Raw genomic sequence first — 16710 nt, 5'->3', positions numbered from 1 at the left:
GAGCTTTACAGGTTATGTCACCTCGTTGTCTGCTCTGCCGGCCAAGGGGGGCGGATACCCGAAGCCGGTGGCAGATGAACAGGCAGGTGGAGAAGGGTGCGGTGATGTGCCCAAGACCATGTGGTGCAGTCAGGCTGAAACCTGGTCTCCGGAGGCCGAGTCCAGCTCATCTGCCTCTTGGGGGTCTGCACACTGAGAGCCAGTGGCTCATCGCCCCACAGCAGACAGCTAAACAGGCCAGCGGGGGCCCCGGGCAGATCTCAGCTGCCACAGACAAAATGGAAGATGGTTGATCCTCCAAATAAAACACCATTCATGGACTGGTACCTTTTGGTCATGAGATGCCAGGATCTGAAATCTGGTTGCTGGTATGACAAGGGAAACCCAAGCTTTATGCACTGCATCTGCCTACTCAGTAGCACACCGTTTGTGAACCATGCACACGCGGGAGGCAGTGTGGGCCCCTCAGCTGGTGCGGCTTCTGACCGGTCTCCTCTTCTGTTTCTCCCTCATCCCCCTCATGCCTCGCAGTGGGACGCCTTCTCCATCCCCGAGCTCCAGAACTTCCTAACGATCCTGGAAAAAGAGGAGCAGGACAAAATCCAACAAGTGCAGAAGAAGTATGACAAGTTTAGGCAGAGACTGGAGGAGGCCCTAAGAGAATCCCAGGGCAAACCTGGGTAACCGGTCCTGCTTCCTCTTCTGGTGCCCATGGATTTATTTTTATGATTATTATTTTGCAACAGACACTTTTTCTCAGGACACCTCCGGCGGGTGCTTTTGTGCCCACCTGGCAGTCCCAGATGTGGTCCGAAACCTCTGAGGGACACGGGTGTGCGCAGGCCTGCCACTCGCTGCCGAGAAGGATGGGGGAGAGAGCAGCCGCGGTCCTCGGTGATCCTTCCGGAAGCCAACCGGCTGCCCCTCTCCTCACCGGACTGGAACTGTTCACACCAGCCGGCAAAGGAAAGAAGAAAGGTTTTAGAGCTGTTATGTTCTTTCTCTGGCTTTTACTCGTCTTCAGTTTCTCTCGTATTTGCCACCCACAGACCTTTATTTATGAGTAAAAAATTGTAGCATGTTCCTTTAGCAGATCTGAGCTGAGCCCTGGAAAGCAGGATAATGCTCGTAAGAGGACTGTCCCCTCACTGTCCCAAGGTGCCCATTGTTCATGCTCAAGGGAAGGTCATAAAGCCACTGGCCCCAGATGCTCAGGTAGGGAGCACCAAAGCTGAGGCTGGCTCAGAGAGTTCCAGAGAAGCTGCAGCCCGCCCCGGCCCTCATCACTCAAGAGTCTGTGCACATGTAAACCCAAAGGCATATATATCTGCGCAAGTGTGACAGTCACGTCTTTGTCATGAACAAACAAGTGTTTGTTTTTGTTACAGTTTTGAATTTGACATTGACATCATCATCATGTGTTCCCACCAAAGGGAAACCAGCCATTTACCACTTTAAATGTCTCCTGGGGGAGTGGAAATCAGGCAGTCTGAGAAAGCCAAAAAGCGTCACAGAGAAGTGTGTCCAACTTGTCTCCGGCCTTCCCCCCGCCAGGGAGCTGGGGACAGCCTGGCTGTGCTGCTGTCCCCCGTGGCCTGCGGCGCTGCCTCTCTCCTCCCGCCAGGACTCTGGGGTCTCCAGGTGCTGTAGAGGAGCTGCCTTGATTACAGCCTGGGGAACCTCCAGCTCAGCCAACACAGGAGTCCTTTGTGTTCTGAAGCCCGGGCCAGCCTGTGGCACTGCGCTCAGTGAGCCTGTGGCCTGGCTCCCCGCTGACCTCAGTGCCTTTTTGTTTTGAGAGAGAGACAGGAGCAGGGTGCACTTGCTTGATGCTCTACGGCTGGCCTGCTCCTGCGAGGACCACAGCGGTGTGGGAGGCAAGGCCAGGAGAGCCCTCCCTCCAAGAGTGGGTCAAGAGTCAAAGGCCTCCTTCCATCTAAGGTCCTGGGCTTTGACTCCCAAGAAGTGATGTCAAACTACGTGGACAGGGTGGGTCGGATTCCTAACTTACACATGTACTGGCTCCTTGTTCAGGTGCAAACTTAAAAATAAACTAGCCAGACAACTGAAGCAAGTAGCCAGGACTATAAAGACACTCCCGTACGGAGGGAGAATTTTTAGCTTCCAAAGCAGGGGCGGTTTTGCAGTCCAGCCTCTGAGAGACCACTTCTTCAGTCTCCTCTGCCTTCCCAGGTCCTGCTTGGGTCAGGTTGAGCCCCAGCTTCTTTGTGTAGCCTCAGAAGTCCCCTCCCTGACCCTTCACTGCATCCATATTGCCCCTGACCCCAGAAGGAATGCTGACCCCTTGTCATCCAAACTGTGTGTCGTCTTCAAAGCTGCAAAAGCAAGACAAGCTACTAGCAGCTCAAGATTTTTGAGAAGCAGCCCCCCAAGCCCTGGTTATCCGCCATCTCCTGCTCAGCCTTACCACTTCCCTCCCGTAAGAAATCTCTCTCCCTGCTGTATATTAAAGGGAGTGGGTAGAGAGTCCCTTTTTCCTTCATGCTGCATGTCTGTAACATTAATGGAAGGCACGGCTCCTGCTGCAGCCACTGTGAATGCTGCTGAGGGCCTCCCTCTGATGGGGCGGCCATTTTATTTTTGAGAAGGAAAAATAAGTCACGTCCATATATACATAAGGGCATATAGCTATATATACAGAGATAGGGGTGTTTATGAAATAAAAAGGTTATGGGGAAATTCCGACTTTTATCTAAAGCACAGTTAGACCCAGGAACCGTGCCAAGGCCCAAGCCTTGGAACACAGTCTGTGTAGATTATCCCTTCCCCCAGAGGTGGGTATGACTGCTGGCAGTGCCTTCTACCCTCGTGTTGCCCAGTGCATACATGTTTGTTTTGAGGATATTTTCTTTTTAAATGTCTTTCTTATATGGGTTTTAAAAAAAGTAATAAAAGCTCGTTGCAAAAAGGATTCAGACTGGAGACATCTTTGGCCTTCACCATCTCTGGGAAACAGGGAGCTGGGAGAGAGGGTGGGAACAAGGAAGGGCACGCGCTTCTTGGCAGATTCTCTTTTGCCAGTGAACAGGAGTGAAGGCTGCTGTTCAGATAATCTGGAGAAAAGGGACGGGACTCATGGGCTGGAGGGTGCTGCCCCGGTGACCGGCTGTCATGCCCCTCCCAGAGCAGGAGAGGAAAGGGGATGTGCTACAGAAGGGCTTCCCGAGTGAGAAGAGAGGAGGGGGCTTTCTGGAGCTAAGGCTGATTAGACATCAGGACAGGCTACTCAGGCAGACAAGGATTCCTCCATTTCTGGAATTATTTAAAAATAAGGCAGATAGGACACACCTCTGAGAGTTTAAGATCAGCTCACCTGGAGGAGGCCTAGATGAGGTGAGTAAAAAGACTCTTCCACATTAGCATTATCTAACTTCCATCAAGAAGCAGCCATGTAAAGCTATTAAGAGGAATTCTTGCCGGCCTTCCAGTGGTGACAGCCAGCTCACTCCCTAGCTCCCTGGATAAGAGGATGCTCGATCCAATAGCTGTCCCTAAAGTTACCCCAGAATGGTGCTCATCTGTAACACTTGTTCACCTAGACCTCCAAGAAGTATGTCTTTCAATAACTTTGCCAAAACCTAGACATGAACCAGTTTCTGCTTTTCACTGAAATTCATCTGGTAACGCACGGGATTATGTTCAAAGTTACGGGTTTGACCTCAATAGTGTTTGGCTTAGCACACAGAAACAAACCAACCAACCCATTAAACAGCATAACCTTCCCCAGCCTTCTTACCGTACCTACCGTACCTACTGCCCGTTCACAAGGAGGAAAGGGAAGATGACTCAATGCAAATGTGTCATCGTTACTGGAAACACCATTCAAAGCACAGGTCCTGACAGGACTATCCTGGAAGAATTCTGGTTAAGCCACAGTTAGGAGTGGATGTTCACTTCAGACCCACCCTCACTGCTTACTGGCTTTGTGTCTTTAACAGAGATCACCAAGGCAAGATTCAACCTCTCTGGGCCTCCAATCCTGCCCGCCAAGACCGTGCAAAGCCAATCATGTTTGTGAAAGAACCTTATGAAGTACTACATGTTATCTATATTCATATAAGGATCACATTTCATCACTACTATACATACCATAGTCCCTCAGGTTCTGTTGTAATAGAATCTTGTTTGGGGTCAAACTCCCTTGGTTCCATACACCCGTACTGGCAGAGAGAGGATTAGTAAAATTAAGGGGTTTACCTACAGCAAGTCACAAGTGACAAGGACTATTATTCTGGGTCTAATAGAAAAAGGTAGGAGGCGTTACACATATACTCTTATATCCATTCCTTCCTTTCCAGCCCCAGATGGGTAATTTGTGAATATTACGGATATATTCAAGTCTTATCTCAATTAAAAAAAAAAAAGTGAGATGAGAAAGAAAAGAAAGAAGTAAACTGAACTCTGACGGTAAAAACCAAAGGACTCTAAAAGAATTCAGCTCAGCTCTCATTCCTTCCTTTTGTACCAGAAGAGCTTTACTCACGGAAGTGACTTCCAGGAACTGAGCAGGGACCAGAGCGGTGGTTCTGAACCGTTTTGGCAGTGATCCCGCTGGGAATGTGGCAAAAGCATGGTAACTTCTCTTAGGAAAATGATCATACAAAAAAATCTTGCGTACCATTTCATGGAGTTCACAGATCCTCTGAGGACCAACTAAAGACCTCTTCCATGAGCCCCCAGTTAAGAAGTTCAGGGCTAAAGAAAGCATTTGTTGGATAACACTCTTCCCTGTAACAAGGCCATCATGCTGCAGCCACATCACAATCTACCATCGCCAGCGGCAACGTGCCAGCATTAGGGAAGAATCGCTGTTGTAGAGAAACCCATGTGCTTTTAGGATTTCTTATTTCTATCTAGCCCAAATGTTGCTGCAGAGTAGCGCCAAGCCTTTCTTCTTTTGCCTTGCTTGATGGTAGAGAACAGCTGAGTTCGGGTTCTATACGACTAACCCTTTAGAGATGGGAAGGCACTATTTTGGGGCTAGAAGGGTTAATCGGGTAGTAGGAAGAGATGAGCAAGAGGCTGTGGACTATTTGCTGGGAGGGGCTTTAAACACAGGAGGTCCCTACCTGCCTGAGGATGGGTGCTCTGGCCTTGAATGCAGGAAAGGCACTAAACCCACTGAAATCACACATATAGAAAAGGCACTCCACGACAGCCTCTTATGTCAATTTGAATTGGCATAAGACTGAGGTGCCAGGTGGCTCAGTTGGTTAAGCCTCTGACTCTTGATTTCAAATTAGGTCATGATCTCATAGTTCGTGAGTTCGAGCCCTGTGTCGGGCTCTGTGTTGACAGGTCAGAGCCTGGAGCCTGCTTCGGATTCTGGGTCTCTCTCATTCCCTCTGCCTCTCCTCCACTCCCATTCTATCTTTCTCTCTCTCAAAAATAAATAAACATTAAAAAAACAATTGGCGTAGGACTTGAAAATTTTACTACATGTTAGCTAAGTGGAGGAAACGAGGGAAATCAGATTTAGATTAGAATAAAAATTTATTTTGGTAAAGAATTATATGGTTTCATTTGTAAAAGCTGGAAATGCTCATATAAATTACCAGCCCAGAGCTTGGATTTCCACTGGCTCGTCCGCATGAAACAAGAGTCTGTTACTTCTTCTTGCCAGGTTTGGGGGCCTTTTCTAGGCCTTGGATGTATTTTCGAGGAAGCTGATACTCTTCTACAATCCAAAAAGCAGAAACTCCTCAGTGGGGTTGCTCTCCTCCTGTTCCCTCCCCGCCACCACCTGCCCTTGGCCCAGACCCCCATGGGCCGACCCAGCGCATAGCTACTTCCCAGCCCTCTCGCCCCACTGTGTACTCATTTCTGTTGTGAAGTTCCATTCCATCAACCTCCATTATGTGACCTGGCTCTCCTATACCCAACTCAAACCTAGCTCCTCTGGGGAGCCGTCTGGGATGGACCATTTATCCTGATACCTCATGGCTGAAGTGTGTATTTTAGCAATTTTCACACTGATAGCCACTTTCTAGGTATACTTGAGGCATTTATAATTTTCTCATGAGAGAGAATGTGTGCGTTTGTGTTTAGTCATGTGCTTGGCTATTTTCCTCTGTATTTCTTCTCAGCATCTCAGATAGGAGTTCTTCACTTAAAGGGGTCAACTCCAAAAATTAGCTACAGGGTACTGCCTTAGGCCCTAAAATACATTTGCTTATTGAGCACTTACTATGCCAGGCCCTGAGCATGAACGGGATGAAGAAGGCAAGGTCTCTGACTTAAGCTGCTCAGTCTAGCAGAGTGTTGATATTAGAAAAAACTGGCCAAGCTGCAGACACTAACCAGAAACATAAGCACAACTGGAAAGTACCACACTGGCAATTTCTTAAATGCTAATTTAAGGGCAGAAAAAACGGGGCCGCTCTGAGACAGGCTTCGTGTGACCCCTAAGCTGGGCCAATGAGCCCCTATGGTCGAGCAGGTGTGGGCGTGGGAGGGCGCCCCAGGCGAGGGAACCAAAGCACCAAGTGTGAATGTGCCCAGTGCATCTGGGGAACAGCAAGGGCGGCAGCACAGCAGAGGCCCAGGGGTGGGGGAGAGAGCTGCCAGAGACCCTGAGTGGAAGGCGATCTGGCCTGGGAGGCTCCTATCTACTGAGCGTACGAGCTTATTCTGAAAGCAGTGATGAGGCATAAGGAGTTTTTACAGGAGAGTGATGCGATCACGTTGGTTTTAGAAAGCTGACTCAGGCAGAGATGGCGTGAACTGAGGACAAACTGGAGGCTGGGAGCCCCTGAGGTGGTAGAGAGAACTTAGACTCTAGGGTGTGACAAATCAAAGTTCAGAGCTGAGCTACAACACCGAACAGTTGAGTATCTCAGGGCAAGGTACTGAACCTCTCTGAAGCTCAGTTCCCTCATGGGCAGAACAGAAACGGTTCTGCAGTATCGTCAGATTAAGAGAGATCATGCCTGCATAAAGCCCAGCAAAGTACCTAGCCCAGTCTGGAGGCTCAAAAAGTGTTTTATAAAAGGCAGAGCCAGGAAGGAAACTACTCTGATAGCATGCTGGAGAGAGCCCTGAATTTGGCGGGGAGGTGAGATGGGGGAGCGGCACAAAGGATCTGGATCAAATTTTAGCTCCAGCTCTTGCTGGCCGCTAAAAACCATATGGCCACATAGATTCTGATGACTGGTGTGACTTGAATTGGTGGGAAAATTTCTGCCAACTTAGGCCGGTGTCTCTGCTCCTTAAGAGGGGATGCTTACCAAGCAACAGCCGGCTGAGGTGATGGACCTGGTTCCCCTGGATCTGGACTTGCAGGCTGTCCTTGGCCCCAGGGGCAGGAGTGACAGTCGTGCTAGCCTGGCATCGATGCTGGAGGATGGCAGCCACTGAACATGGGTCCAGGCCATAGGCCTCCAAGTTCCGGACAACAGTCACCTGTGGGGACAGAAGACTGATGGCAAATGTAGCCACAAACCCTCCCCTTCCCGGAGCCTTCTGGAGCCTCCACAGCCTCTATGTTCACCATCCCCACACCCACAGTACCTTTTCCTCCATGTACTTTATTTTTATACTTTTTGTTTCCTTCTATCCCATCCAATATATATACTTAATGGAATACTCTCTATCCCACATGTAACATATACTTTTTAAAAAATTCTTTTATGGGGCGCCTGAGTGGCTCAGTCGATTAAGCGTCCGATTTCAGCTCAAGTCATGAACTCGCTTTTTTGAGTTTGAGCCCCATGTCAGGCTCTCTGCTGACAGCTCAGAACCTGGAGACTGCTTGGGTTTCTGTGTCTCCCTCTCTCTCTGCCCCTCCTCTGCTTGCACTCTCTCTCTTTCTCAAAAATAAAGATTTAAAAAAAATTTTAAGTTCTTTTATTATGGAGAATTTAAAACATAAATAAAAGTAGAACTGACAACTGAGCTCCTATGTTCCCATCACTGACTTCAACAATTATCAACTCAGGATCAACCTCAATTCACCTAGATCCCCGTCCATATTACTTTAAAGCAAATCCTCCTGCACATCAGATCATTTTATCTACAAATGCTTTTGTACGTAGCTCCAAAAGATAAGTGTTCTCTCAAATATAAAGACAAAGCCATCATCACACCTAAAAATAAATGGACAATAATTCCTTAATATCAAGCATTTCATCAGGAACACATTTCATTTTTCTATTATTCATCAACTTTACAAATGACATAGATGTCATTTTGAGATTAAAAAAGACTATTGACACTTAAAAAAAATCACCATTCTCCCCTTTTTGAAACAAGTTCTCTCGCATTTGTGACTAGAGATGGTAGAGTGTGTTACCATCAGGAGTGGGTTGGGGAGGGCTGCTCTCAATAAAGTCACAGGTTCCAAATAACCCAGGCCTGTCAAGGGACTCCAGCCCCGGAGACTCTCAGAATTGATGACATTAGAGGTCACATCTATTCCAGCACCCCCATCTGATGCATGAACTCCTGGCTACATCTTCCCCCAAGGGGTCGCCCGATCTTTGCTTGCGTACCTCCAGACAATAACTCCCTATTTTGGAAAGCACCAATTTTAATTTTGGACAATTCTAACCATAACCATTAATATTAAAAATTAATGTTTAAATAAGTTAATATAAGCATTCCCTGCCTTTTCAGAGTCCACAGTATGGCACTTGGCTCTTATGAAAAGACCTACAGTAGTACTCATAAGACCTACAGTAGTACCTGTTTTTGTTAACTGATTCAAATCCACAGAGTTTTCGCTTTTGCAAAAAAGATGTGAAAAGGCAAATGGCGCTCAGCACTGGTCTTCCTGGGAGCCCTCATAGAGGCAGCACATGCCCAAGGCACGAGAATGCCCCACCTACTCCTTCCCTGGGAACTATACTTGGCATCTCAGTGTCTAGTCGTCAGAGTTTTGAACTCTGAGCATCTGGCCCTTATCTCCATCTATTCTGTGTATCTGTTAGCAAGATGTGTCCTGAAGTATCAGAAAACCCTAAGAGAGGTTATTTTCGGGGTCCAAGAACATGCAAAATTTTTTCCATATAAATTCATGGTAATTGCTTTTTTTTTTTTGCTTTACAACCCATTCAGCTTACAAAAAGATTCAGAGGAGTGCTCCACTTTATATAGTGGGGGATTGAAGAAGACATAAAGAAATGGAAAAACATTCCATGCTCATGGATTAGAAGAACAAATATTGTTAAAATGTCAATACTACCCAAAGCAATCTACACATTCAATCCAATTCCAATCAAAATTGCACCAGCATTCTTCTCAAAGCCAGAACAAACAATCCTAAAATTTGGACAGAACCACAAAAGACCCCGAAGAGCCAAAGTAACATTGAAAAAGAAAACCAAAGTGGGAGGCATCACAATCCCAGACTTTAGCCTCTACTGCAAAGCGGTAATAATTCAGAAAGTATGGTACTGGCACAAAAACAAATACATAGACCAGCGGAATAGAACAGAGAACCCAGAATTGGACCAACAAATGTATGGCCAACTCATCTCTGACATAGCAAGAAAGAGTATCCAATGAAAAAAAGACAATCTCTTTAGCAAATGGTGCTGGTAGAACTGGACAGTAAAAAGTAAAAGAATGAAACTGGACCACTTTCTTACAACATACACAAAAATAAACTCAAAATGGATGCATGACCTAAATGTGAGACAGGAAACCATCAAAACCCTAGAGGAGAAAACAGGCAACAACCTCTTTGACCTCAGCCACAGCAATTTCTTGTTCAACCCACCTCCAAAGGCCAGGGAATTAAAAGCAAAAATGAAACTGGGACCTCATCAAGTTAAAAAGTTTCTGGACTGCAAAGGAAAGAATCAACCAAACTAAAAGGCAACCAACAGAATGTGAAAAGATGTTTGCAAATGACACATGAGATAAAGAAAGGGTTAGTATCCAAAATCTATAAAGAGTTTACCAAACTCAACACTCAAAAAACAAATGATCCAGTGAAGAAATGGACAGAAGACATGAGCAGACACTTTTCCAAAGAAGACGTCCAGATGGCCGACACATGAAAAGATGCTCAACATCACTCATCATCAGGGAAATACACATCAAAATCACACTGAGATACCACCTCACACCGGTCAGAGTGGCTAAAATTAACCACTTAGGAAACAGATGCTAGTGAGGATGTGGAGAAACGGGACCTCCCCTGCACTGTTGATGGGAATGCAAACTGGTCTGGCCACTCTGGAAAACAGTGTGGAAGTTCCTCAAAAAATTAAAACTAGAACTACCGTAAGACCCAGCTATAGCACCACTAGGAATTTATCCAAAGGATACAGGAGTGCTGTTGCATAGGGGCACATATACCCCAATGTTTATAGCAGCGCTTTCAACAATAGCCAAATTGTGGAAAGAGCCTAAATGTCCGTCAACTGATGCATGAATAAAGACGATGTGGTTTATATGTATACTGGACTACTACTTGGCAATGAGAATGATATCATGCCATTTGCAACAAATGGATGGAACTAGAGGCTATTATGTAAGTGAAATAAGTCAGTCAGAGACAGACAGATATCATATGTTTTCACTCATATATGGAACTTGAGACACTTAACAGAAGACCATGGGAAAAAGGAAGGGGGAAAAAATAGTTACAAACAGAAAGGGAGGGAGGCAAATCACTTGACTCTTAAATACAGAGAACAAACTGAGGGCTGATGGGTAGTGGGGGAGAGGGGAAAATGGGTGATGGGCATGGAGGAGGTCACTTGTTGGATGAGCATTGGGTGTTGTATGTAAGCGATGAACCACGGGAATCTACCCCCCTAACCAAGAGCACCCTATACACACTGTATGTCAATTTGACAATGAATTATATTAATAATAATAATAATAAACAAACAAATAGCGTGACAAACCTGTATACAATAGAAATTACTTAGTACAGGGTCTGGCACATGATTACACACTTAAGAAATAGTGCCTGTTGCTAATTATTATTGATGTTATCATTATTGGTTCTCATTTACTGCTTATAGGTCAAATATGATTCTAAGTGCTTCACCCATGTATATTCCTCATGGTTCACATTAGTAAACTCAGGCAAAATTAAAAAAAAAAAACATTAACTTTCTCAAGGTCAAGCAGCAAGGCCACATTTGAACCCACATTTCTCTAATGCCAAAGCCTACTCTCATAACCATACATTAGAAAGTTCTTTATTTGGAAACCAAGTATGTCTTCTTGGGATTTCCACCCAGTATTCCCATTTGTCTTCCCAAAGCATCTCAGAATAAGTGCACTCATTTTCCCAAAAACAGCTTTTCATACACTTGAAGACAGATAGAATGTTCCCTACGACTCTGTTGCCAGGCTAAACACACTTCTTTACAAGCTATTTTCACTGAACAAGGCCCTAGAAGTAACAATGAGTAAGAGCTGAAAGCCCATAATAGGTCTAAGAAAAAAATAAAAATAAAATGTTGTTTACCTTTGGAACTAGGCTCTAGAGAGTTTCCCAGCACAAAATCCCAGCGGGCAGGGAGTGAGCGGGGGATACCTGTTTTCTACAAAGCCCAGCCCACTCATGCAAACATGGCTCCTTCATTAACTACCTTTGTGGTATTTGGGGCCAATCTAAAATCCTCCAGTCACTTTGTAGAGACTAGAACTTAGAGCAGGAATATTAAATCACCATCTTCCAACATTGTGTCTTTTAAAAATTACCTTTTTATTAGATGCTCTCTGTGCTAAGGTGATGTCAATTGGGCAGATTTTGCCTTTCTTCACAATGGGCTCTTGTCCTGGAAAAGTCACTTGATACACCGGCTGCAATTTTTCCAAACATCTGAAATAGGAGTTCATAAGCTATAGACTGATAAAGCCACAGAAGCCACCTCCTCATCCCCCACTGCGAGCAGGCAGCTGGGTGTGAGCCAATCTCGCAGGCAGTGGTCTGCCCTGGGCTGCACTCAGAATCGCTGACATCACCCATGCCCAAACACATCAGAAACTCCAATATTTTTTAAAGATCCCTAAAGCTTGGCCAAAGTCAAGGCCCTTAGATTCAGGGAAGGGATCATCAGTGACTTGAATCCCTGGAAACCGTCCAGCGGCCCAGCTTTCTGAAAATCTCTCCGGGCTGCCTTGTGGAGTTTACGCCCTGACTCAAGACTCTCCGGCACCCTGTGTGCTAAAAGTGATGCTTCACATTTGTGACATGTTCCAATGAATCTTTGAGAGAATGTCTTTACCACAAAGAGGGTCTACCTTCCATCTTTTGGGATTGACAAACTTTTTCTATGAAGGTCCAGATGGAAATTATCTACGCCTTAAAGGGCCATAGGGTCTGTGCAAACACTCAACTCTGCCATGGTGACATGAAAGCAACCGAAAGGCAATATATAAGCAAATGGGTGTGGCTATGTTCTAAAAAAAGAGGTAGCGGGCCATATCTGGCCCATGGGCTGTAGTTTGCAAACTCCTGATGTACATAATTTTCAGTTTTGACCTGTGGAACAAAAACAAGGAATACGAATTTTTCTTTGGAAGACTTTAAGGCAATTTTTGCCCTAGCCTTCTTTTTGCTTCTAAATCTTTCTGAAGTTATTTTTAATTCATTGTCCTTCTTTCTCCCTTTTAAGTTATTTTTAAAAAATTTTTAAGGTTTTCTTTTTTGAGAGACACACACACACACACACACACACACACACACACACACACACAATGTGAGCAGCAGAGGGGCAGAAAGAGAAGAGAGAGAGACACAGACTCCAAAGGAGGCTCCAGGCAAAGCCCGATGTGGTGTCAGATCATGACCTGAGCTGAAGTCAGACGCCTAACTGACTGAGCCACCCAGGCGCCCCTTAAGTTCTCTTCTGTACTGTGTTGGCTCAAATCATTCTAAGGATCTTCCAAAATCACCAAGCCTGTGTTTATGCAGACAATTATCAGTTGAATTACGGAGAGAAAAATCAAAGACTAAGACAGTGACAACTCTACAGTCCAATGTGATAGACATTGGGGGTGGGGGGGAACAATGGAGAGGGACCGCCAATCCTCATTTACCTGGTCAGGAGACTGTCCCATGGAAGCTTCATGACTGTGTGCTGTTCGTTTTTCTCTAAGATGCAGTCACATAGGATGGGATCCAATTTCACAAGACTGAAGGGATAGAAAACGCAATAAAGAAATGCCATTCCCACCCCTACTGACCCGAGGGCCAGCTCAGGATTCAGTCTCTTACATGTCCTTTGTTGTCATCCAGAACCATTAGAGCCAATTCAGGGACCACAGTCCATGAAGCAGTGTACCCTGTAGATGGGACATAAGGAAGGTTTTCCTAGAACAAGGGCATTGCAGATGGTGGAGGAGAGGGTGCCTTGGGATCCTTGGCTCAGTTCTGCTAACTAACCATGATTAGGCGAGTAGTTCCCAACTGCTGGACCATGGGGATGTCTTCATTTAGTAGTTTACCTTTTGTATCCACTTACTAAGAAAACAGAGAACACCAAAAAGCCACAAGGACTTCGGTATAATTTTTCTAAGTTTGCATTTTATCCCTCACAACAGCACCTGCCATTTGAAAACCATTAGCAGATATATGTGTGCTGATACGAACTCAGGCTCCAGTCTGAGTAGACCATACAGCTGAGAACACACATGGATCTAAGCACCTAGACAACAACTCAAGGTGTCCACAGCCCCAGGCTCAGAAACTGCTGTTCTAAATGGCTGTGCTCTCCCCCGCTCCCCTCCAGCGCAGACACCCTCCACAGGGGGGGTCAAGTGTGTGTCGTCAGGGACTCTCTCCAGCAGAGCCCCACACTCACTCACTTTTTGTTGTCCGCATCAACCAGGTCGTTTTTCTTGACGTAGTTGATGACGATCGTCCGGACCTCACCGCCCTCGAGAACGCTCCCCTTCCTAGGTCAGAAGTGACCAGGGGGTTAGTTTGTGCTGTGCCAGGAGATAAACTGCGGACACCAAGGCTCTCTCTCTGCCGGGCAGGCTTCTTTCCTGGGTTCTCTGATCTCTATTTTCTTCCCTTTCCTGACTGACGTGAGCAGGACCTTGTGCAGCACACTTACAGGTGGAAAAGGGAGAGGCCTACTCTCATTTGTTCAGAGATGCTTCCCAGGGGCAGGAGGCTGGAAGCGGGAGGGGGGAGGAAGGGAGGACAGGGCGGAGCATGTCTGCCAGTCCCAGAGAACGCTACTCAGCTGGAGAGGATCTACGGCCAGAACAGCAAGCAGGCAGAGGAGGGTCGCTCTCCAAAAACTCACTTGTGGCCAGACTCCTGGAAGAGCAGAGTCATGCTGGCTGGGACACAGTAGAGGGATTTTATATCTGGAGGGTGATAGGGCTGTTCCCTGCTACCCTCCTGGATTGTCTGGGAGGCCGGGGAGGGCTCAGCTATGACGAAAGATGTGATCCTAAAACCCGGCAGAAGGAAAGAAAAAACACATTTTATACTAGCATGTCGGCAACACCCTGTCCGGGGCCCTGGTGCCCCGGGCCAGCTGAGCTCCGGTGACCGGGCCTCCCACACTCACCTCTCATGCTTCCAGTCCACAGCCACGATGCTCTCCACCCCTTTGCTCAGCTCCTTCACCTGGATAATCTGCTCCTGCTGCATGTGCTGCAGGAACTTAGAGAGCTGAGGGAGAAAGGGCCGGCACTAGGGACTCCACCGACGGCACACACACCTGAGCGCCTGATGTGCCACATGCAGAGCCTGGCCCGTCCTTGCGTGGGACACATGACAGTCCCTGCCCTCATCAAACCAGGAACTGGGAGGCCTCTACCCTGAGGCTCAGGGAGTGAGAAACTGCTACAGACTTACTGTTGAAACATTTCAGAACTCTGGTCAGAGATAAAGGGGTGGAAGGGACAGAGGGGAGTGGGTGACCACCCAACTGCCTCAGCCCAGGGAGAGTTTCTTTCCCCTCTGATACCAGGAGTCAAAAAGTTTAATCCCAGCCTGAGCGCTACAGACAGGGCTTCCCCAGTGTCCATCCAGCTCATGGCACGGCTGCCCCTACGTGACCCTGTGTGTGGGAATGCAGAGAAGGGACCTGCTTACCTTTTTGTAGCTGGACTTCTTCATGTCCAGCTGTCGTCCTTCAGGGCTGGTGACAGATGAAAAGGCAAGTTAAGCTAGCAGAGCAGCCGTGGTGGGAGCTGCCCGGTCCTGACAGGCGCACATTGTTCCTCAGTCTTTCCCCTCCACGTTCACGTAGTAGCCGATGTTCCAGACCCCTCTGCCCAGTGGTGGCATCAGAGAGGGATACCGACCTCAGCACAATCTAGATCACTGCGGTCCATCAGACCTTTCTGTAAATACGGAGTGTTCTCTGTCTGTCTACCCACTATGGTAGCCACTAGCCACATGTGGCTATTAAGTGCTTGAAATGCAACTCATGGGACTGAGGAACTAAATTCTAAAATGTTATTTAATTTAAATTAGTTTCAATTTAAATAGCCACATGTGGCAGGTGGTCACTGTACTGGATTTGGCTTGAGACTTCCCTCAAACTAGACCCCTTTCTGTAGCTCCAAAGTTTCACCTCAAGGTGAACCTTTCCAACACCAAGCTCACTGAGGCGGCTGGCCAAGGGCAGGATTTGGCAAACTACGCGCTGTAGGCCGTACGTGGCCACATCCCTTCACTACTGTCGCTGAAATGGTAGAGCCGAGTAGATGCAAGAATGACTGTACGGTGTGCAAAGTATGAAAGATTTATTACCTGGCTCTTTATAGAANAAGTGCTTGAAATGCAACTCATGGGACTGAGGAACTAAATTCTAAAATGTTATTTAATTTAAATTAGTTTCAATTTAAATAGCCACATGTGGCAGGTGGTCACTGTACTGGATTTGGCTTGAGACTTCCCTCAAACTAGACCCCTTTCTGTAGCTCCAAAGTTTCACCTCAAGGTGAACCTTTCCAACACCAAGCTCACTGAGGCGGCTGGCCAAGGGCAGGATTTGGCAAACTACGCGCTGTAGGCCGTACGTGGCCACATCCCTTCACTACTGTCGCTGAAATGGTAGAGCCGAGTAGATGCAAGAATGACTGTACGGTGTGCAAAGTATGAAAGATTTATTACCTGGCTCTTTATAGAAAGAGTTTGGTACCCCTACCCTACAGCTGTTAATTTGGGGAAGGGGATTCTGGGAAAGTCATAATCAGTCCCTGTTCTCAGAACTTCCATCTTTCTCAAAATGTAACAAGCAATAGCAGTGGGATATACACAGAGCCCTTCTAGAATCCCCTTCCCCCGCCTCCGGCCCAGGTTAAGAACCTCTATCCTAGGGAAGACTCTAGGACCTCTTTCCCAGTTACTAATAATGCAGCGAGGTCCGGACAATTTACCAAGTTTCCCACCACACACGCATATGGGATGCCTTCAATCACATTAAAACCACACTTTAAAAAACACAGTAAATTCTCAAGACAGAAAAGTTGAGTTTCAGTGTAAACATCAATCAGCAAGCCATCTGATATGATATTTACCAGTGCTTATTAAATGTCAGGCTATTTAACCTTGACAACAATCTTACAAGCACTGAAAATGAGGGTTCAAAGAAGCCTCATAACAAGTTCAAATGCACCTTGTTCCAAAACCCTGGGAGCTGGCATTGAGGCCCAAGTGGCTGTTTTCAAAGCTCAGGTTCTCTCCACATGTGATAGTGCCTCTCCCAGGGGCCTATGTTCTGGATGGGGGGGGGGGGGGGGGGGGGGGCGGCA

The 16710-nt window shown here is 46.8% G+C and overlaps 2 protein-coding genes and 1 long non-coding RNA gene across 3 annotated transcripts in view; 1 reads left to right on the top strand and 2 right to left on the bottom strand.

Annotated features, from left to right (window-relative positions):
* RASSF5 (Ras association domain family member 5) overlaps positions 1-2932 on the top strand; it is a 29492-nt gene extending 26560 nt beyond the window's left edge. Inside the window, exon 5 of the mRNA XM_077772016.1 lies at positions 532-2932. Coding sequence (XP_077628142.1) covers positions 532-684 — 153 coding nt within the window. The 3' untranslated portion in view covers positions 685-2932. The remainder of the gene's footprint in view (positions 1-531) is intronic.
* LOC144238247 (uncharacterized) lies at positions 491-4958 on the bottom strand. The gene is made up of 4 exons (XR_013337045.1): positions 4640-4958; positions 4111-4181; positions 791-944; positions 491-576 (listed from the first exon to the last, which is right to left on the bottom strand). It is a non-coding gene; the product is annotated as an uncharacterized LOC144238247 (long non-coding RNA).
* A 537-nt stretch (positions 4959-5495) lies between these two features.
* The window catches only part of EIF2D (eukaryotic translation initiation factor 2D), an 18650-nt gene continuing 7435 nt past the window's right edge, over positions 5496-16710 (bottom strand). The window contains exons 7-14 of the mRNA XM_077771972.1: positions 15044-15089; positions 14514-14617; positions 14244-14393; positions 13795-13884; positions 13027-13122; positions 11686-11806; positions 7248-7422; positions 5496-5698 (exon numbers count right to left, since the gene is read on the bottom strand). Of these exons, the coding sequence (XP_077628098.1) occupies positions 5628-5698; positions 7248-7422; positions 11686-11806; positions 13027-13122; positions 13795-13884; positions 14244-14393; positions 14514-14617; positions 15044-15089 (853 nt within the window). The 3' untranslated portion in view covers positions 5496-5627. The remainder of the gene's footprint in view (positions 5699-7247; positions 7423-11685; positions 11807-13026; positions 13123-13794; positions 13885-14243; positions 14394-14513; positions 14618-15043; positions 15090-16710) is intronic.

Source organism: Crocuta crocuta, unplaced genomic scaffold (genome assembly GCF_008692635.1).
Source record: "Crocuta crocuta isolate KB4526 unplaced genomic scaffold, BGI_CrCroc_1.0 scaffold318, whole genome shotgun sequence".
In the NCBI taxonomy this organism is placed as follows: domain Eukaryota; kingdom Metazoa; phylum Chordata; class Mammalia; order Carnivora; family Hyaenidae; genus Crocuta; species Crocuta crocuta.
This window is presented reverse-complemented; position numbering and strand designations above follow the sequence as displayed.